Source organism: Peromyscus maniculatus, chromosome 22, assembly GCF_049852395.1.
Source record: "Peromyscus maniculatus bairdii isolate BWxNUB_F1_BW_parent chromosome 22, HU_Pman_BW_mat_3.1, whole genome shotgun sequence".
Lineage (NCBI taxonomy): Eukaryota > Metazoa > Chordata > Mammalia > Rodentia > Cricetidae > Peromyscus > Peromyscus maniculatus.
The window spans coordinates 17,759,128-17,782,563 of record NC_134873.1 but is presented as its reverse complement, the minus strand read 5'-3'; the positions used below and the strand labels follow the sequence as shown (position 1 = coordinate 17,782,563).

Sequence of the window (23,436 nt, the reverse complement as noted above, 5' to 3'; positions counted from 1 at the left end):
GGAATGGTCTGGAGTCTGACTACAACTCCCTTACGTAGTTTTTGTTTTTCACAATTATTAAGGGGCAAAACAACTTAACAGGACATTCTCAACTCATCTTCCTCTCAGCTCCCTGCTGGTGATACTCAAAACCCTAAAACCAAATCTACTACAGAGACCACAAGCAACATGGACAGAAGTGGAGGACTGACATTAAGAAAGGCAGAGGCAAGCCGGGCGGTGGTGGCGCACGCCTTTAATCCCAGCACCTGGGAGGCAGAGGCAGGCGGATCTCTGTGAGTTCGAGGCCAGCCTGGGCTACCAAGTGAGATCCAGGAAAGGCGCAAAGCTACACAAGAGAAACCCTGTCTCGGAAAACCAAAAAAAAAAAAAAAAAAAAAAAAGAAAGGCAGAGGCAGGTGGACCTCTGTGAGTTCAAGGCCAGCCTGGTCTACAGAGTGAGTTCCAGGGCAGCCAGAGCTACACAGAGAAACTGTCTCGAAAAACCAAAATATAGAAAGAAGAAAAGAAGAAAGGCAGATCTCGGGCTGGAGAGATGGCTCAGCAATTAAGAGCACTGGCTGTTCTTCCAGAGCACTTGGGTTCAATTCCCAGCACCCACATGGCATCTCACAATTGCCTGTAACTCCACCTCCAGGGGATCCAACACTCTCACACAAACATATATACAGGCAATGCACATAAAAATAAAAATAAATAAATCATTAAAATAAAAAAAGGCAGATCACTGGAGATCACTGGCCAGCCAGTCTAGCCAAACAGAAGAGTTAATGACTCTTCTGGGGAAAAGTAGGTGGTGGAAAAGGGAGCAGAATATACTTGATGTCCACTTCCGACCACCACAACACACTAATAAATACCAATAAAAATAAATAAATCACCAAGTATCCTGTATGTCTCTAATGGGCATGTGTTCATTCTTTTTTTGAACTGTGATAGGTGGCATATCAAAATGCAGAGAGAAAGCCACAACACAAAGGGTGCTAGGATTAAAGGCATGTGCCACAAAGCCCAGCTGAAACTGACTCTCACTCTCTCTCTCTCTCTCTCTCTCTCTCTCTCTCTCTCTCTCTCTCTCTCTCTCTCTCTCTCTCTCTCACACACACACACACACACACACACACACACACCCCTCCTTGTTCAAAGGCTGACAGAGTACTTGACTATCATGCCTTGTGAGACCCTTGGGTTCAATCCCTATTACCAAGGAGGCAAAGTAAGCTCCTTGCCCAATCACCTACCGTTCACACAAAAGTGAGGCAAAAAACAAGAGTTTACCTTCTATCATGACTAGCTCTGCAAGTCTTTCCTGTTCCACTGTCGATGAGACGTCTTTGTCTCATCGACACATACGAAATATCTAACTCCCATCTTAGCCAAGGTCATTTCAAATACTAGCTCATTATACCATCTAACTTTTAAATATTGTGATAAACAGGCCATAAAAATAAAAATTAGCTTTGAGAGAAACAGAATGCTTCTTCGTTTCTGTAATAAAGGTACTAACTACCTATCTATTTACTATCTTATTATAGATGATTAGGACGCCTAAAGTTTTTTTTTTTTTTTTTTTCCTGGAGACAGGGTTTCTCTGTGTAGCCCTGGCTGTCCTAGATCTCACAGACCCACATGCCTCTGCCTTCCAAGTTCTGGGACCAAAAAGGCGTGAGCCACCACTGCTCAGCTGGGATGCTTAAAGTTCTTAACAGCTGGACCAAATCCCAAACAGTGTTTGTATCCAAACTAAGTACAAAAGGTTACACAAGATCTTATGATTCCAGGTAAAAGGAATGCCAACATGAACACAGAAATTGAAGCTCAGAATCTCTGTGAAGAAAATAAACTATGGGTATAATTATACAAGAACTGAACTGGAGACAATAAAAACACAGAAATCAGATAAAATTTTACATCACTGTCCTTATTGGGTAATTATTGCTCATTTAGCAATGCAATTTTGTATCTTAATAGCTAGTGCTGTTATAATTGCTTTAGGCTTTTTTATAAAAACTACTTTTTAGAAACTGAACTGGGTCCTCTGCAAGAGTAGCAAGTGCTCTTGCTGCTGAACTGTTTCTACACAGGCTTTGCTTCCTGCTTTTGTGAGAACTAGAATGCCACATGTGGATGTGGATATCAAAATTCTGAGTTTTTAAGTAGTAGTCTGACCTAATTATTTAACCAATTCATGATATTTTCTATCAGAAATTCTTTCTCAGAGAAGTAACTTAGATATGGTAAACCTTAGATTATATCAAATGGCTTTCACGTCAAGTCTCAAAAACAAATACTAAAATAGGAATGAGTTCTTAGGTGGTATTATGCATGTGGGGTAAGATCACAGAAAGTTGGGCATGGTGGCACACATCTCTAAGCCCAGCATTTCAGAGACAGATCTTAGTAAGATCCTGCTCAAAACAAAACAATTAAAAAAAAAAAAAAAAAAAAGACCAGAAGACAAGAAACAGCTCAGTCTGCCACTCTGTCCTCAAAGATGAGACCACCACTACTACCTGCAAGTGTCCAACAGACCAAAATCAAAGATCTTGCCACAAGAGCGCCACGATACACATGTAACTGCATTCACACATCATACACACAAATAACTTAAAAGGTTAAATCTTAATTAAGCTTCATTCATAACCCATTACTTAAAAAATAAATTATAAATGAAATGAACAGATTAACTGAAGTTGAGAGATTAATCTGAAGCTGTAAGCAAACATGGCATTCTATGACATGAAAATACAGATAGAGTTCCCTGTCCTCAAGCCTCACATCAAAGTCATAGAACTGAAATTTTAAAACAAAACAAAAAAACCCCACTATACTATAAACGGGAATTGCTACAACCAACAGCTATCTAAAGAGACCAGCAAACATCGACAAAAAGCCAATTCAGTAAAGGATTCAGACTATGAATTTTCATCTGTTCTGCCTGGTTTAAAGTAAGTATCCTTTGGGTAAACAATTTACCAATTATTTTCTCTGTATCAGTCAAGTAAATAAATATATTTTCAATCTCACAAGCAACAGGCAACACACATTGCTCTATCTTCTAAGCATTTTCATTAATGCTGAGTGGTACTTCAGTGCTCTAAGACAAATGACAATTTTGATAGGCCTTAATGTCAACAATTTCTAAAATTATGGCCATGTAATGGTTACAAATTACAAAAATTAACAAACCAAAACAAAAAAGCTCATTTAGTAACTAACATTTATATAATATCACTATTACTTTATTTCTAGGGCAAATCATTTTATAAAGTAAAAACCATGCATACATTGGCACATTCAGTAAAACTTGTAAAAGACTACATTATAATTGCTTAATACTCCTTTAGAATAAAGTAATACTTCTTACCTTCTGGAGTTGGAATGCACCCCAAGAAAACAAGAGGAGGGAAAAAAAAAGTTTTTAATTTTCTTTACAAGTAACAATAAGCTCCCCCAATTAAGTTATACCTTGATCTCCCAGCACTATTAACAACTCTCAAATTAGTAACAATCCCCATTTTGCTACATAAAATATTAATTTTTTAAAAATGCAAATTAGTCCAAAATATCACTGTCTAAAATTGCACACTTAAATTCAGCCACATAGTCTAATTACTTTAGAAAAACAAGTGAAATACTTGAATTCTATGAAAAAGTGTAATTAGAGTTAAGTGTGAATTTTTCATAGTTCCCCCCCCCCTGCATCTGATTGCCAAGAGTCATCGTAAAGCCATCAACTAAGGCCCTTGAGCATTATTTTCTTCTCTTTGATCTATAACAGAATTTGATGCGAATTTAAACAACAGACAAGAATATATTGCTGCTGCTGCTGCTGCTGCTGCTGCTGCTGGGTCTAGAGGCACATGCTTGTACTCTTAGGAGAGCTATGGGTTCTAGGCTAGCATAGGCTCCTTAGTAAATCCAGCCTCATTAAAAAAACAACACAACAGAAAGCTGGGAAGCTGGTAGACACCGTGATCTCACCACTTACAAGGTTCAAGAGTTCTAGGACAGCCTGGGTATTGTGAGAGCCTACCTTCCTTCCACTAATCCCAGAACTTAGGGATCTTTATGAGTTCGAGGCCAGCCTGGACTACAGAGTAAGTTTCAGGACAGCCAGGGTTACACAGAGAAACCCTGTCGCAAAAAAAAACAAAACAAAAACCTACCAATATCGAATGGTTTTGTTTCTGTTTCTTAGAAAAATGTTAGTAACTTAATAAAAAATGTGCATATACACTTTTGGGAGTTGGCTTTCCCCTTCCACTCCTACCATGGGATGGATCCAGATTGGATCCATACACCAAATGCTTTTACCTCTGGTCATCTTACAGGCAAAAAAATGTTCTTCATTCTTTAGTTTGTTTTTATTTTATTTTTTTTTATGTGCACTGGTGTTTTTCCATGGGTGTCTGGTCCCGTGGAACTAGTTACAGACAGTTGTGAGCTACCATGTGGGTGCTGAGAATTGAACTTAGGTCCTATGGAAGAGCAGTCCGTGTTCTTAATCAGTGAGCCATCTCTCCAGCCCATGTTCTTCATTCTTTTTTTTGTTTTGTTTTGTTTTTCAAGACAGGGTTTCTCTGTGTAGCTTTGCACCTTTCCTGGATCTCGCTCTGTAGACCAGGCTGGCCTTGAACTCATAAAGATCCTCCTGGCTCTGCCTCCCAAGTGCTGGGATTAAAGGCGTGCACCACCACCGCCCGGCATGTTCTTCATTCTTAAACTAGGGTCTTTCTAATGAAATCACTTTGGGGCAACTTAGCTTGGTAAGTAGTCAAAAAAGATCTCCTCTGCTGAGATAATGATTTCTGCCATAAAGTAATAACTATGAATTCTTTATTACCTCTGTTATGTATTTTTTTGTTTATAAGAGGTGGAGGATAGATAGTTTTGAGATTTTTATGATATCAACCCTAAAAGTGCCTATGACTTTGGTATAAAGTAAAAAATAAACTTTGAGACCACTATAAAAAAAAACAGAAAGCAAAGGGTAATAATCAACAACCACAAATCTAATGCTATTATATGTAGCATACAGTGTAAGTTTAATATAAATGATAGAATATATTAATCAGAAAGAAAAATAAAGACAGTATGATAGACTAAAAACCCCAGAGCTAGTTGTGTGACTCTTGTCAACTCTCAAGATCTCTATGAGCCTTCATTCATTTGTAAAAAATGAGACATAAAACACATTATCCTTTCCAACTGTCTTTTGTGGCAGTTCTGTAACTGTGTGTCTATTCTGTAACTAAAATAATGTGACAGGGAAAGGTTATAGGAGAGAATGCAACCGATGACCTCTAATTGTACAGCTCATCAGAGACATCACTGTATTATAACTATTAGATAAGTTTCTGTGGGAAGGAATACACATCCAAGCCATCTGCTTATCCTCACAATTGCCAATTACTATGTATATAGTACTGTACCTCTTTCAGGTTACTTTCCATGAAAAGCCAATGATTTTTAAATACTCCTACTAAACTTCTTCCAAAGGTGAAAAAGGAAGAAAAAAAAAAAACTAATCTAGAAACTAGGAAGTTGACCACAACCATTCATTAGCCTCACAATCTATCATATTGACCTATAAATATAAGATTCAAATTGATGCCACATCCAAACTACCTACTATATGGACTCTAATGAATGGTCTAGGTCAGAAAACAGCAAATTCATGGGTAAGATAAATTCAGGAAGAATCTGCTCAAGTGCAAGTATTTTTCCACTCTAGGAGGATGCTAGCATATGAGGGCTGCTGGACTGACTTGCCAGCACCGCTTTAACAGATAAGACAGACAAACTGTGACTCTAGAAGCAATGCACACTAATGTATACTCAGAATTCAAATAGAACACAACCAACAGTCACAGATTATTACAAGGAAACTAAGGCGGGTTCTGTCTCCCCTGTACTTTAAATACTGTGCTTTACACTTCTAAACAGGCATTGAAAGGTCTCGAAGTGCTTTAAAAAAATAAAAATAAACAGCTTTTGTTTTTGTTTTTGATTTTGAGACAGGGTTCCTTTGTATAGCCTTGGCTGTCCTGAAACTCGCTTTGTAGACCAGGCTGGCCTCAAACTCACAGAGATCTGCCTGCCTCTGCCTTAAGTGCTGGAATTAAAGGCTTGAGTCACCACTGTCCGGCATAAATGGCCTTTTAGTGTGTTAATTTATAAATGTTTACACACAAATTTTTCAGAAAGATAATACATCAAAATGAGGTATGCTCATTTATAACTTTTCATATCAATGAAATAAACTAATTTTCAACCTACTGATATGTGACCACAATCAAAGCTTCTTTTTCTGCTGCTGTTTGTTTTTCAAGTTTGTGTGGGTGGGTTTACCTGCACATGATAGGCACACACACAGAGGCCAGGGTACAATGTGCAGGAGGCTGATTCTCTCCTTCCACCATGTGGGTTCCAAGGATCAAACTGGGATGTCAGGCTTGGCAGCAGGCACCTTAACTGCTGAACTATCTCACTGGCCCCATTCTGATTTTTGGTTGTTTCTTTCTGAGATGAGGTCTTACTAGGTTACTCTAGCCAGACTGAAATGTACAATACTCCAGCCTCAACCTCCCAAGAAGCTGGGATACAGACATTCACAACAGCACTAGCTCAAAAGGGAAGGGCAGCTGGGTCTCCAACAGTCCACATGTCCAGAAATGAGCTCAAGCTCGACTACAGAAGAGACACTGATTGCTCTCTACTGACAGACATATATATGCCTGTGGCAGCTATCTACATATGGAAGCCCATGCTGGCCTCCAGGCTTCCTCAGCATCACAAATAGCTGTTACACAATTCAAAGTCCACATTAGCCTCCTGGCCCTCCTCCCTTCCCCCAGCTTCCTGTCCTCCTTACAACAGGCCTGTGTTTCCACTCCATGCTCTCTCACTTCTCCTGAAGACAGCCCTGCCTGTGACCAGTCTACTTCTTTCTCTCACTGCTCTGGACTCTTCCAGGTGCCTCTGGATAACTTCTCTTATTCACAATAAAAACCTTCTCCCTAATGAAGAAGCCATTTCAGTGGTCTCTTTACCATGCCCCTCACACAGAGGGGATATTCTTGCTCTAGAAAAGAACCAATTGAAAATATCTCAAGGGTTGGGTACATGACTCAGAGGTACATCTCTCACTTACATGGAATCCAATGATGCCTTATATTCAACCCCCAACACCACAAAAATAAGCAAATCTGAAGTATCACATTAAAGAAAATTAAAGTTGAAATCTAAGGAACACTCAAGGCCCTGGCTGGTGGGAAGACATCCACGGCCCCCTTTTGCAGTTCTGCTCAAGTGGGGGTTAGTCAGGTGCCGGGCAGGTGAGTGCCATAATGATGAGCAAATATGTGGTGGAGAAATGGCAGAGAAAGAGAAGCAGAGTGGTCCATGTGCTGTGGAAAGAGGCAGAAAGGAAGAAATGAAGAGAAAATATGGATTGATAAGATAAAAAGGGAGATTATGGAATCTACTTTTTAAAAGGAACTACTTGTTTTAAATAAGATAAGTAATGAAAATTTTGTGGTCTGAGTTTATCAGATGTTACTAGACATTGTTAATATATATAATGGAGTTTTTATCTGAATCTGTCAAATGTTAATGGACTAGACATCATTAATGTAATTTTTGTCTGTATATATTGTATATACTTATTAGATAGTTTTTCTTGTATTAGTTATAAGCTTTCTTTAATTTTAGACAAAAAGAGAGGAGATGTGGTGGTATTGTGTCACCAAAATATTGTGTACCTTAATAAATTTATCTGGGGAATAAAATTTATTTATTCTGAAAATGAAGGCTGATGTTGGAGGCCTGATTGCCACATGGGGCCATGGTGCTGTCTGGGCCAACATTTGTGGCTCCTGTTGCAACCGAAGGCTGTGTGTGTGTGTGTGTGTGTGTGTGTGTGTGTGTGTGTGTGTGTGGTTGCCTGAGGCCTTTTCAGTCACCGGAACCATGTTGGTACCCAAAGGCCATGCTGCAGTCGAGCCCACACAGACCTGAGTAGCACATACTATTACCCAGTGCCATGGTAACATCTGGGCCAGGGCTACAGCTGGGAGCCATGTCTGGGTCCCCAGCCCTACTGCAGCCAAGGTCTATGTTGATATTCATACCTCCTGTTGCCATTGAGGACCATACTGATTCCAGTGATCTGGGCTGCCACCCAGGGCCATGCCAATTGGGTTGGCCTATGCAGCTACCAGGGTCCCTGGTGACAATTAGACCCAGAATGCTGCCCAATGACCATGTCTGGGTCTGTGGTCCTACTGCAGCTGAGGTCTGTGTTGAAGTCTGTGGTCCATGTTGCCACCAGAGGTCACATGGAGCCTGGGGTCTGGGCCACACCTGTGGCCTTGTTGGTGTCTGGGGCCATGATGCTGCCAGAGCCATCCTGATCTGAGTTGCCAGTGCTTCCACCTGGACTCAGGATGTCGACAGACCGAGCTGCAGCCTGAGACAATTTGGGTCCCTGGTGGAGCTGTAGCTGGGGTCTGTGTTGAAGTCTATGACCAAGAATGCCGCTAGGGCCTATACAGAGGCCTGGGATCTCAACCACAGCCGATGGACTTGTTGGAGTCTGGGGGCATACAGATCTAGGTGGCCTGTGCTGCTACTTGGGGCCATGGTGTCATCCAGGCCCAGGCTACTCCCAAGGGCCAAGTCTGAGTCTGTGGCCCTAGAGCGGCCGGGGTCTGGATTGACATATGTGGCCTGTTGTCACTGAGGGCCATGAGGATGCCCAGGGTCAGATATCCATCTGAGCCCAGGTCGGTGTCCTAGGGCCATGCAGATCTGAGCAGCCTGCACTGCTGGCCAATGCCATGGTGATGTCTGGGCCAGAGTTACAGCTGAGGGCCATGTCTGAGTCTGTGCCCCTACTGCAGCCAGGGTCTGTGTTGATTTCAAAGGCTCCTGTTACCATAGAAGGCCGTGCAGACACTCGAGGGCGAAGGTCATGTTGGTGTCCGAGGGCCACACTAAACCACTGGGGCTCGGGCCAATTTGAGTGGCCTGCACTGCTACCTGGGGAAATTGTGACATCTAGACCCAGCTGCTGCCAAGGACCATGTCTGGGTCTGTGGTCAAGCTGCAGCTGGGGTCTGTGTTGATGTCTGTGACCCACATCACCTCAGGGGTCCAAAGTAACCCTGCAAGATGAAATCAGAGGGCCATGCTGAGCCAGCTCCACCCTTTGCTAGCTCAGAGAAAGCTGGCCTTGCCTCTCGATGGACATTGCAGCAAGAAAGCTGGCCTCAACCCTCATGGGAGAGATGGCCCCACCGCTCACCACAAGTGAGAGTGAAACAACCCTGAGGGCATGGGCGTAGGGGAGCTGATTCCACCCTCTCACCTGAGGTGGATGGCCCCAATGGCCTGGACTGACTAGCTCAGTTACCATCCGCTCACAGCAGGGCCTTGGGTTGGCCCACCCTAACATCTACCCCATCCAGGACCTGCTGGAGCTTGTGAAGGGACTGATCCTGTGGGACAATACCCACAGGGGCTCAATGACTCAGGGCAGCCACTGGATATCCCAGAGGAGTTCTGGTGAGTGATGATGATGTACCAGAAACCAGAGGCCTTGAACCAGACCCCAGATTCACTGCAATCAACATTTGCTAGTAAAGCAGGCAGGACAAAAGGGTGTACTGTATAACACAGAGGCCTTCGATGCCACCCAGATGAATGAAGAGGTGCTGAAGAGGTGGGAAAGAAAGAGAAGTGAAGAGGTTTTTGTTTGTCTTGTTCTTGTTTGCTCGCTTGCTTTGTTTTGATTTTTAAAATTTTCTTGGGTGGGGGAGAACACTGCAGAGCTGAGGGGAGGATTTGGGAGGGTGGGAGGTAAGTGGAACTGGGGTGCATGATGTGAAACTCCAAAAGAATCAAATTTTCAAAAAAAAATAGATCATACAATAGCTACTTATAAAAAGAAATTGCAGTCTATTTTTAAATTTTTTAGCACAATTCAGTGTTTCTCAAAGACGCATCACTGGCAACTCTTCAATGTGAGGAACTGTCCATGTAAGGTATGTGGTGTTCCTATTACCTGCCTATTAAATGATACAGTGTGTTCCTCTTCTCATCCAGTACTATCTTCAAAAATAGCTCCTCGCACACCAGAGTGATCCCCTGCCCACAATTAAGAACCACCATTAGCCAGGCCATGGTGGCACAGACCTTTAATCCCAGTACTCTCAGGAGGCAGAGGCAGAGGCAGATGGATCTCTGCTTTCAAGGCAAGCCTGGTCTACAGAGTGAGATCTAGGACAGCCAGGAAAGACTACATAAAGAAACCCTGTCTCAAAAAACAAAACAAAACAAACAAACAAACAAAAAAAGCACAAACTTTGTATCCTTATTTTGGTTTAATGTTGTGAAACAGGGTGTGGTAGTTTAAAGAAAATGGTCCCCATAGATTCATATATTTAAATGCTTGGTCCCCAACTGTTGGAAGTGTTTTAGGAAGGATTAGGAGGTGTGGCCTTCTTGGAGGAGTATCACTGGGCGTGTACTTTGAGGTCTCAAAAACCCATCTAATTCCCAGTCTAGCTCACTCTGTCTCATGCTTGTGAATCCAAGAGGTAAGCTCTCAATTACTGTTCTAGCACCCTCTCTGACTGTAAACCCAACTGAAAGCTTTCTTTTATAAGTTGCCTTGGTCATAATGCTTTATCACAGCAACAAAGTAACTAATACACAGAGTTTGCTGGGTAGCCCTACCATCCTGGTCTTCAATAAGTAGCTGAAGCTGGCCTGGCACTTGTCTCTATTTCCTGAAAACTGAGAAATGCGCCCCAGCCTACCTAACATTTTTTTTATTCAAATTTCTTATCTTAATGAAATATCTCCAATGTAGATGGCCAAATTTGTCTCAATATACACAATGAATTTGGCATAATTTTAACATTTCTTAATGACAGTCTTAATTATGCAAATAAGACTATTATAAGATAACATAACAAGACTCTTAGAAATCGACGATTATCTTTGACCCTATTTACATATCTACTACATTTGAAGATTAAAAATTCATTTTTAAATGTGTGTGTCTGGGTGTGTGTGTGTGTGTGTGTGTGCATGTGTGAAACAGAATGCATGTGGAGACCAAAAGACAACCTCCAGAAATCACCTCCTTTCTTCCACAGTGAGCTCTGGAGACTGAACTCAGGTCACCGAACTGGCAAGAGCTTTACCTCCTTGAGACATTTTGGCAGCCCTATTTGTGTATTTGTTTGTTTATCTATTTATTTGGGGGAGAGGCTCTTGCTATGCTGTCTAAGCTGGTCTAGAACTCATAGGCTCGAGTGATCTTCCAGCCTTAGCTTCTCTCAAGCATCTTGGACTACAGGCATGTGTGATGATGCCCAGCAAAGACTTTCTCTTGACACACAAAGACCTTTTCCATTTCATTCTTTTTAAGAAATCTTATTTCTTCTTACACTGCCTACTTTTGAAGCTGCTGTGTAATAATTTTTGTCCAATTACCAAGCACAAAGTGATAGATGACAGCTTAAAGATGACTCCAGGCCTTCCTAAGAATCAAGGTGCATAGGCTTTGAAAATCAGCTACTTACTTTTTCATGAAGAATTTACTTTACTTACTTTTGATTTTATAAATGCTATGACTTAAAAAAAATCCAAGGACTGAGAGAAAAATGAACTAGAAGTTCATAAAGTACATTATACTAACCAATGAAGGTTTAAGACAAAGAATACCAAAACATACTAAATTTTATTAGATACTCTAAACATAATTATTACTAGTAATACTTTTAATAACTCACCTGATTTCCTTTAGTCCTTCTCTCTGGATAACTTGAAGAATTTCTTTATGACTCATAGGTGTATTGGGGTATTTTTCTAAGACCTGAGAAGCAAGGAATAACAATGAATTCTTATTTTAAGTTCTCATTCTTATAATTGTCTATTATTATTATAACTATGTCAATAATTAGATCTATAACATACATATCTAGAGACTTCACCCAGATATTTTCTGTTAATCACAAACAGTAAGTCAAATTATGAAGCAGAAATGGATCAAAAAGGTTAAAATTAACACTTTAATTAATCCTATTAATGAATATGGAATTGATTACTCTTAGTCTCCATTCCCATACCACATCCCTACCTGTGGTCTACCACTGCACACATCTTTAGATTATCTACTTTAGTAGGGTGTAGTGGCACAGACCTTTAATCCCAGAACTCAGGAGGCAGAGGCAGGTGGATTTCTGCCTCTGCTTTCCAAGAGTGCTGGGATTAAAGGCATACATCACCATGCCCAGCTAAATCCATGCTTCCTTTAAATAAAAATTAAAAAAACAACAACAACAACTATGTTTTGGATACAACACGAACAGTAAGCTTAGTTTGTTCTGTCTTTCCCATTAAATTTAACTAAAAATCGGGACAGAATGAATGGAATCACTATTTGAAGACTCTGAAAATGGGAGCAGATAAAGCTAAACCACAATTAGAAAAAACACAGTATAGTCAGGAGTGAATTTCCTGGTTTTGATTTCTCTACAACCTCCTGTCCTGGACTCAACAGCAACCTGAAACCCAAGAGCACACTGATACAGACAGAAAATGTTCCAAGACAATCTGTCATTTTTGATCTGAAGCACAGTAAAGGGAGCCCTTCCTAATGTCAGAGGTAGAGAATTCTCCTAATTTGTTTTTAGGCTTTGGGTATGTCATGGTCCTTTCCCTCTCTATACCTGCCCAGGCAACATGGCAGCAGCTATAAACCAATACCACACTTGGAAACTAACCACTAGCAAACATAAATACAAAATAGATGTGAATAGCTGCCAAAGTTCTAAAAATTATGATGTTTTGAAATTTAATACACAGGAGATTGGTAGAAACTTGGGAGTTAAAGCCAATGTCAGGCATGGTAGGACATTCCTTTAATCCCAGAACTGGAGGTAGTGGTAGGCAGTTCTGTGAGTTCAAAGACAGCCAGGATACAACTTTTTTCTCAAAAACAAACAAAAAAATAATTTCTGGCCGGGCTGTGGTGGTACACATCTTTAATCCCAGCACTTGGGAGGCAGAGGCAGGTGGATCTCTGATCTGTGTGAGTTCAAGGCCAGCCTGGTCTACAGAGTGAGTTCTAGGATAGCCAGGACTGTTTCGCAGAGAAACCCTGTCTCGAGAACACACACACACACACACACACACACACACACACACACACACACACACACAGAAAAAAACAGAAAAAAAATTCTCATAGGATTTAAACAAGCATTTGATGTTGTTTTAGTTTGATTTGAGGACAGATTCTCTAGCCCAGGCTGCCCATAACTCCCCACATAGAGCCAAGAATGCTCTTGAACTTCTTTTTGATCCCCCTATCTGCCCTTCCCCATGCTCAGACACTCCACATCCACCTGGTTTTTGCTAGAGATGGACTCCAGGGCCTCTTATATGTTATTCAGCACTGTACCCAATGAGACACATGCCAGCCGCTCAGGGCTGTGGGATCCTAACAGCATCAGAATGTCAGATACATAATCTACAATCACTCAGCGGAACTCACAAAAGACAAACTACACACAACAGACCCCAAATGGCAACTGTTAAGATCAGACACGCACAACTATGCTTCAGGAAACAGTGGTGCAGGCCGTTAGCCCCGGCACTCAGCACGCTGAAGCAGGAGTCACTGCCCTGCTCGTCAATAATCTTTGCCACATCCTATTTCTGATGTTAGCTTTATCAAAAATGTCACCCTCATTACTCAGGTGAAGTAAACAAAAGAGCATGCTTTCCTTGAGCTATTAGCCTTCTGTTTTTTTCTTTAGTTTTCACTATAAATAACTAATGGTATATTAATTTCTACTAATTAAAAAAACAAACAGAAAATAATCATAAATTCCAAAACTCACTCCTCTGTTCAGAAACTGCACTATACTGCAAGAAAAACCAAGAGTAAAATATCATGAGTGAAACACTTGTGTTTACACGCAACAGTCCTTTGGTTAAGCTGGACAGAATGGTATGTGACTCTAATTCCAGTGCTGTCAAGGGAGAGACAGCAGTACCAGTTAGAAGCCAGCCTAGACTACACATGGAGAGGGTGTCTCCCCCTCCAAACGGATCGTGCCTGTAATTACAGCACTTAGGAGAGACAGGAATACTGCAACAAACTGTTGTCAGTCTAGGCTACATAATGAGTTCCACGACAGCTGGGCAACAAAACAAAACAGAAACAGGACCTGGGACGGTGAGATGGATCAGCAAGTGAGAGCATTTACCCTGAGTTCAATCCCCCAGAGCCACATGAGAGAGGAAGAGAAAGAAGTGCCTCTTGCGTTTCAAGTTGCTTTCTGAGCTGTGTGCACATGACCTCACACATAAATACTAATAATAAAAAAGGACAGTTTCTCCTTTCGATAACCATTTTTGTTTATATTTAATTATCTTTTTTTTTTTTTTTTTTTTTTTTTTTTTGGAAAGGAAGTTCGAGACAGAATTTCTACATGTAACAGTCCTGGAACTCGCTTTGTAGACCAGACTTGCCTTAAATTCAGCCTTCTGATGCCAGGATTAAAGAAGTGCACCACCACAGCCTGGCTTATATTTAATTATCTGAATCTCCCTAAGAAAATATAAAGAATGAGAAAAATATATACATACACTAGAAAAACCTGAGAATCAAAACACTTCTGAGCAAAAATACAAAACTGTTACAATTTTTTTAAAAGTACAGCAAGTGTAGATTTACTAAGGAAAAGTGAGGGAAACTCTTTAAGGTGGGAAGGATCCAAGGAAGGCATACCATATTATATTCTTTTACCACAAGCTCAAGATATAGGCTAGCAGTTTTCCAAAACAGCTACCTTATTCTGACCACAGGAGGGCAGTGTCTGTCTCACAAAAAAAAAAAAAAAAAAAACAAACAAAAAATTCTACTGGAACTGTTCAAACTACAAAACACAATTTAAACAAACTACTCTTATGACAATATGATCAAACATGAAAAAAAAATTAGAAATCAACAGTATAGGGCTGGAGAGATGGCTCAGTGGTTAAGGGCACTGTCTGCTCTTCCAGAGGTCCTGAGTTCAACTCCCAGCACCCACATGGTGGCTCTCAACCATCTGTAACCGGAGCTGATGCCCTCTTCTGTCTGATGCCCTCTCCATCATGCAAATGGAGCACTCATATACATAAGATACATATATAAATAAATCTTTAAAAAATTAATAGTATAAAGAACTCAAGGGCACAGTTGGAGAGATGGCTCAGCTGTTAAGAGCACCGACTTACTGCTCTTCCAGAGGACTCGGGATCAATTCCCAGACGCCACACAGCCACAAACAACTGTTTGTATCCTAGTTCCAGAGGACCCAACACCCTCACACAGACATACAAGCAGGCAAAACAACAATGCACATAAAATATAAATAAATAATTTTTTAAAAAAGAGACAAAGAACTCAAGGGCAATGGACAAGGTTCCTAAAGGACTTACTAAGACTATTCCTCAGCCAGAAATAGTGGTGCAGGACTTTATTTTTTCAGCACCCAGGAGCCAGAGATGCAGAGGCAGGCACCGGATCCCTTTGAGTTCCATGCCAGCCTAGTCTACATAGCAAATTCCAAGTGGGCCAGGGCTATATAGTAAGACCCTGTCTCAAACAAAACAAAGCAAAGCAAAACAAAACAAAAAGCAGGATTTAAATTATCAGTCTCTAGTAAGTTCATTCAAGAAGTGAAAAGATGAATGAAGAGTCTGAATTTTGTGTAACGTGGATCATTTAATTTTACATTTAAAATGTTAATAACATAATAATCTCTTAATGTCTGGCATAAGAATTATTCACTATCACTTCTCGGCCTTTTGGCTAAGATCAAGTGAAGAGTTATTTACTGACCAAAAAGCCTTAAACAGGATAACTAATACTTTGTAGTCACAGAGATCAACCAGAACACAAGCAGATTAAGGTTTCGGAAGTCTGTGCTACACAAGATACACAAGATGACTATCAAACCAACTAGGTGGCTAATGGGACAGGAGGAAAAAAAAAAGTCAAATCTGAAATAAATTAAAAAAAAAAGAAAAGTCAAATCTGAGTCAGGCGTGGTAGCACAGGATTTTAATTCCAGCACTTGGAGGTAGTGTCGTGTGGACCTCTGTGTTCGAAGATAACCTGGTCTACAGAGTTTGCTCCAGGACAGCCAGGGCTACACAGAGAAAAATCCTTATCTTGACCAAAAAAAATTTTAAAAATTAAAAAAAAAAGGGTGGGGGGGAGCCAGGCTGGAGAAATTTCAGCAGTAAAGAACAATGGATTATCTTCCAAATGATCCAGGTTCAATTCCTAGAACCAATATGAAGGTTCACAACCTCTGTAACTTCAGTTTCAAAGAATCCCACACCCTTTTCTGGCCTTAACAGCACCAAGTGTGCAGGAAAAACACTCAAACACATAAAAATAACATTTTTAGGCCGGGCGGTGGTGGAGCACGCCTTTAATCCCAGCACTCGGGAGGCAGAGGCAGGCGGATCTCTGTGAGTTCGAGGCCAGCCTGGGCTACCAAGTGAGTTCCAGGAAAGGCGCAAAGCTACACAGAGAAACCCTGCCTCGGGAAAAAAAAAAAAACATTTTTAAAAAAGGGCCAAAATGCTTCTGCAGTTATAGTGGTCAACAATGTCTAATCTGCAAGGTTAATAGAAACATTCTGTTTTTCAACAACAAAATTACTTTAACTAGCTGTGAGAACTCAGACTCCATTTAATCAGGAAAAGGCATCAGATTCAGCAGACTTAGCAGTGAACTGGCATCCAGGTCAACAACTAACACTGAATTCTTCCTAGAACATCAAATCAAACAGGGAATGGGAGTCAACCAACTACTTTTGCCAATGACAGAAATGAATTTCCACACCAAGACAAAAGGAGAGCCTAGCCATTCCAAATTTTGATTCCCTCATGAGAAGCGGGTACAGTTTTGACATTTGCTTCATCCTCCAAACTTCTACTACCTGATATTTGAAACCGAGGAACCAAATGAAGTCAAGATGCTACTTTCCCACCTACCAAACTCACTATATACGAACACTGTGACAGCTTAGAAACTGAACTTTACACAGGAAAGTCATCCCGCTGAAGGAGGAACAGAAGGAGAGAGAAAGGAACACAGGCACTTCAAACTGCAAACACAACTAGCTAGGAGATGGTGGTGCACGCCTTTCACCCCAGCACTCCAGAGTCAAAGGTAGGGCGATCTCTGTGAGTTCTAGGCCAGTCTGCTCTACAGAGTGAACTCCAGGACAGCCAGGGTTATACTGAGAAACCCTGTCTCAAAAAAAGAAAAGAAAGAAGAAGGAAAGGAGGGAGGGAGAGAGGGAGGGAGGGAGGGAGGAAACAGAACTAAATAGTGAGGGGACTCTTGCACAAAGAACCAAGGGGAAGGAACTCTAACAAGTTTCTAAACTCCATTATGCCGACATTCTAATATCAGTCCTCTCTACTCAAGCCATACTCTTCCTATGTCTAGTGAATTGTGCTGGATTTCACCCAAAGTTAAGAAGCACTTATTCCTTCCAAGTAGCCAGTATTATTTCTTCAAGGTCAGTGACTGTTACATAGTAATGACGCCACAAACAGACAAGGTTACTCCAGGAGGAGGAGGAGGAGGAGGAGGAGGAGGAGGAGGAAGAGACAATTAAATTCAAGAAGGTAAGTTATACTATCAACAACACTGGCACTGAGCGGGATGATTAAAGGTTTTCTCCTTGTTTGTCCCCTCCGTATTTCCTATTCTGTACAAGTTTTTATTTTAACCTAGAGCTGTCTGCTTTATGTAATATTCCCTTTCATGGATTCTACCTTTATTGAGTCATACATGACATAAAAGTGATAAGGCTGGTACTATGTGAAGTAACATGCATGCATTCATTAACATAATCTGAAGAAAAGCCGGGAGTAAACAGGAAAACATTATCACACACAAAGTTGTCTGAGAAAAATCAATGAGAAAATACTTATTCAAAGAGAGCAATAGAAGAAAGAGCTCAGAATTGCATGCTGAGGCAGAAGGGTCTTGAATTCCAGGACAACCTGTGCTATATGGCAAGACTGTGTCAAAAGCAAGCAAAACACACCCCCTTAATATTTAGAGGGAAACTAATAAAAGGAAGAAATGTTAATAAATCAAACACAATTAGAAACACAAAAACAATTAGAATTTTATAAGAAAAATTCAGATGGAAATACATTTGTTTATAGTGTAAAGTTCTCTCATTATGCATGGTAATATTTAATCATAATTGAACATCAAAGTGCTCTTATCTTTTAAGCAAAAAAAAAAAAAAAAGTAATATTAGCCTTGGAACAGAACTCCAAAACTCAAAACCCTGGGTGTGGTAATGTACATATACAATCTCAGCACAAGAGGCTAGAGAAGATCAAGAGTCCAAATGTTATGTGTATTGATTGGTGTTTTGCCTGTGTGTATGTCTGTGAGGGTGTTGGATCCCCTGGAACTGGAGTTTCATACGATTGTGAGCTGCCATGTAGGTGCTGGGATTGAACCCAGGTCACCCTAGGTTATATAGTGAATTTAAAGACAGCCTGTTCTAATTTCAAAAAAAAAAAAAAAATAGCAACAATAAAAAGCTAAAAGTATGGCCTAGCAATTTATTCCTAATAAAAAATAACTAAAAGCATATACTGAGACAAAGAACTGTGCAAACATGTTCATAAAAACCTTTTCCAGGGGCTGGAGAGATGGCTCAGCAGTTAAGAGCACTGACTGCTCTTCCAGAGGACCTGGGTTCAATTCCCAGCACCCACATGGCAGCTCACCACTGTCTGTAACTCAAGTTCTAACACACTTACACAAACATATTAAAAAATACTAAATTATGTTTTACAAAAAACCTTATTCACCATTAAAAACTATGTAACATATTTAGAAAAATGATTTGAAAACTACACAGCTGTATGTGTCTCACTGGAAACAAAGGTCGACCTTTCAGTACCCATAGAAATGGACTACCAACCTTAAAATCTATACTCAGCAAGAACACTCAACTAGGAACGGTGGCCCCTGTTGGAATAGCAGAACTCCAGAGGCTAAGGCAAGAAGAACCAGCTGGGTTAGACCCTATCCAAAACAAAACACCCTTCTGGAATGAAAGTAAAATAAAGTTATTCTCAGGAGCTGGATAAATGCCTCAGTGGTTAGAAGCACAAAATGTTCTTCTGGAGGAGGTTCCTTTTCCAGCACCCACGTCAGGCAGCCCACAAATACCTATCTATGACTCTAGCTCCAGGGGAATACAATTTAACTCGGACCTCTGCAAGCACAGGCACACACACACTTAACAATTTTACAAGACTAAGTTGTTCTTGGCCAGGCAGTGGTGGTATACACAATTAATCCCAGCACTCAGGAGGCAGAGGCAGGTGTATCTCTGGAGTTCAAAGCCAGCCTGGTCTACAGAAAGAGCTCCAGGACAGCCAGAACTACACAGCGAAACAATCTTAAAAAGCCAAAAAAAAAATTTAAAAACAAAGTTTTATTTTGTTGTTGTTTGTTTTTTTCAAGACAGAGTTTCTCTGTGTAGCTTTTGGAGCCTGTCCTGGCACTCTGTAGCCCAGGCTGGCCTTGAAATCAGAGATTCTCCTGCCTCTGCCTCCCAAGTGCTGGGATTAAAGGTGTGAGCCACCACCACGCAGCTAAAGTCACTCTTACAGAGAATATGTGCAGAAAAGGAAAAGAACAGAGCAAGCCTGTAACTACTGTCCTTATTTTGTCCTGCCTCCAACAACTGGCCATTGACTGGTATATGAGAACTTGGACTTGGAGAGAAATTTTCCTGTACAAACCATGTGATTTATGTGAACATCTGCTTTCCTTCTAGAAATTCAGAATTGTGATATATGCTGACCTGTTCTCAATAAAAAAAAAAAAAAAAAAAAAAAAAAAAAAAAAAAAAAACTCCCTGGCACTGTTTCGTGACAGACGTTTTACTTTTATTCCTTGTCATAATTCACTCCTGGAGGCACTAAGTTGTGATCCTACTCAGAAACCACTTGAAACCTTCCTCCAAATTTCACCTCAAGCATATTTCCATCTATCTACCCACTTCAATTTGAATGTTTTGTATGTAAATACACATTCACACATGTGTACCTGTGGGTGGATGCCAAAGGTCAACCTCAAGTACATTACCCTTAGCAGCCCTCCACTGGACTTCCTTTTTGAGACATTCTCTCACTTAGGCCTGGGGCTCATTGCTGGCCAGTGGATTCCAGGGGTCTGCCTGTCTTCCTTCCCCAGTCCTAGGATTACAAGCATACATACCATACCTGGCTTTTTACGTGGGTGCTGAGGATCCAAACTCAGGTCCTCCTGCTTGTGTACACTTGACCAAGTGAATCATCTTCCCAGCCTTGTTGTTGTTTTCTCCTTGAAACAAAGTCTCAATCCAAATCCTGCCTCCATATCCCCCAAGTTTTGAGGTCACAGGCCCATGCACCATGTCCTGCTTCTACTGCACCCAGTTGTGACTGAATTCTACGCCATAATAAATGACAGTGATTAGTCTGACTAAAAGCCCAGCCCCGTGTGTTGTCTTACAGAATTACTAAACCTGGAGGTGGTATCAGGGATCTCTCCCACAAAAAAGAAACTAGGAGTCTGTTGCTAGGAGACCATGTTCTAAAAGACAGCTAAAAGTTTTCAAGGCAGAAGAGAAATACTATCAGAATCTGAACAATAAATAATGAAAGAACAAGTCGGACTCAGTGACGTACTCCAGCAGAAGTGGAAGGATCAGAAGTTCAAGGTCATTCTTGACTCCATAGGGAATTCCAGGCCAGTGTGGGCTACATGAGACTCTATCTCAAAAAAAATATAATATAAAAACAATATGAAGAGTTGGGAGCTGAAGAGATGGTTCAGAGGTTAAGAGCACTCACTGGCTGCTCTTCCAGAAGACTCTGGTTCAATTCCTAGCACCCACATAGCAGCTCACAACCATTTTTAACCTCAGTTCCAGGGAATTCAATGCCCTCTTCTGACCTCCAAGGGCACCAGACATGCACACAGTATACAAATATACATACAGGCAAAACATCCATACACATAAAATAATAAATTAAAAAAAAATAATAAAGAGCAAATATATGGTAAGTATAATAGGCTTTCTCCTGAACTTTCAAAATTATTTTCCATGCCAGGTATGGTGGCTCACACCTTTAATCCCAGCACTTAGAAGGCAGATAGGGGATCTCTGTGAGTTCGAAGCCAGCCTGGACCACCAAGAGAATTCCAGGACAGCCAAGGCTATTACACAGAGAAACTCTGCATGGAAAAACTATATAGTCTTTTTTGTGTTTATATATATATATGTGTGTGTGTGTGTGTGTGTGTGTGTGTGTGTGTGTGTGTGTGTGTATATATAAAAATTCATTCCATAGTTATATGCAAAATTATAATCTTTCATGGGCTTTCTAATTTGTAGTATCATAAGACAATGGCAATATATACAGGTTAGTAAGGGAACTATATGGTGATAAGTAAAACAATGATTCTAAAAGGTAGGTATACTCTCTTCTCTAGAGCAATGTGGGGTGACGACAAACACAAAATGAGACAACTTAGAAAGAAGGTGTGGTGGCTCACACCTACGATAATAGCGGAGGCCATGAGGCAAGGCTAGGAGGTGGAGGCAGAAAGATCAACAGGAATTTGAGGTCAGCCTGGACTAGCTCTCACAGTGAGAGACCCTATCTCAAAGAGCCAAAGAAGTGGAGAGTGGCCCCATGAGCCACCCCCTTCCTGGAAATCTTGGCTGTTAATGGCTGCCAGAGGAGGAGGAAGGGGCATTTTCTTCAGTGGCTACACTGGGAAGTGCCCACAATCCCGTCAATAACCCCTCCTCCATGCACCTGTAAGCAACCCAAATGAAAACTCACTGGGCCACCAAACTGTTATCAGCAAAGAAAGTACAAGGGAAAGGAGGGAAGAGGAAGGGCATCAGCAGGAGGAGGAGACAAGGCAGGATAATGGTGGATAAAATGATAAAAATTCATGGACATGGATGAAAATGTTGTAATGGAATTCATTATTATGTATAACTTAATGTGGACTAATAAAAACCATTAAAGATAAGTAAGCCAGGCATGAGGACTAAGAACTAAGATCCCAGCACTCAGGGCCAGCCTGGCCTACATAGCAAGTTCCAGGCCAGTTAAGGCTATAGTGCAAGACTCTACCTCACCAAATGAGCAAAAACAAATAATAATAAAGAAATGGTATAACTTTTGTGTGAAAGAAGCACACTAAAGCTCCTTACACTTCAGGAGACCAACAGAATTTGAGAACAAGGTCCAGCTGGAGAACTCCATGTGTAATACATGTGGGGAGAAGAAACGTAAAATGACAACCGTGTGAAGGAAGGCCAAGGGAGGAAACACCCAGCCAGGCACACTCGACTTTCCAACCTCTCTAACAAACCCCACACACGGCCCAACCACCTCAGACAGACATGCTAGCTCCTGCATAAAAAGCTACTATTCCCAGAAGAAAAACACGTCACGTCGATTTTTTTCAACCTTCCACCCTTGCAGCCTTTCTCTTCCAGTACTTCACAATACTCAAAGTTGAATTAGCAATATATCGGACATTTTTCAGTCTTCCTTCTCCTCACCTTGTGCCTCATTTTACAATGATCTGTAAATTTTCTATCCATCATCTTTAAGATTTTCACTTTTGTATGGGGACATGTGTTGTGTCTATACACGTGAATGCAGGTGTCTGTGGACTCAGGGAGTTGGATCCCCCTGAAGCGCAAGTTACAGGTGGTTGTAAATGCTAGCCATGGGTACTGGGGATCAAATATGGGTCCTCCGCAAGAGCATTCCATGTTCTTGCCCGGAGGTGTACTCAGGAGGCAGAGGCAGGCGGATCTCTGTGAGTTCAAGGCCAGCCAGGTCTACAAAGCAAGTTCCAGAACAGGCTCCAAAGCTACGCAGAGAAACCCTGTCTGGAGGGCAGGGGGAGCATTCCATGTTCTTAGCCATTGGGCCAAATTGCTCCAGTCTTTACTCACCATTTTTAAACACTGAGGCCTTGAACACTCAAATTTTATTAACTTACCACTACACAGCTTCAACAACATATTTATTCTTTTTTTTTTTTTTTTTTTTTTTTTTTTTTTTTTTTTTTTTTTTTTTTTTTTGGTTTTTCGAGACAGGGTTTCTCTGTGTAGCTTTGTGCCTTTCCTGGAGCTCACTTGGTAGCCCAGGCTGGCCTCGAACTCACAGAGATCCGCCTGGCTCTGCCTCCCGAGTGCTGGGATTAAAGGCGTGCGCCACCAACGCCCGGCTCAACATATTTATTCTTATTCATGACTATACATTGTATTATCAAATTTTTGTTAA

General features: G+C 41.0%; 2 protein-coding genes across 7 annotated transcripts in view; one reads left to right on the top strand and one right to left on the bottom strand.

Moving 5' to 3' along the window:
* LOC143270186 (putative Polycomb group protein ASXL2) overlaps positions 1–23,436 on the top strand; it is a 342,260-nt gene that overhangs the window by 213,387 nt on the left and 105,437 nt on the right. The gene's annotated exons all lie outside the window — the stretch shown is intronic.
* LOC143270190 (putative Polycomb group protein ASXL2) overlaps positions 1–23,436 on the bottom strand; it is a 273,546-nt gene that overhangs the window by 241,242 nt on the left and 8,868 nt on the right. For all 6 annotated transcript variants that reach the window (XM_076559175.1, XM_076559171.1, XM_076559172.1 and 3 more), the window contains exon 2: positions 11,808–11,890. In XM_076559175.1, coding sequence (XP_076415290.1) covers positions 11,808–11,863 — 56 coding nt within the window. In that variant the 5' untranslated portion in view covers positions 11,864–11,890. The remainder of the gene's footprint in view (positions 1–11,807; positions 11,891–23,436) is intronic.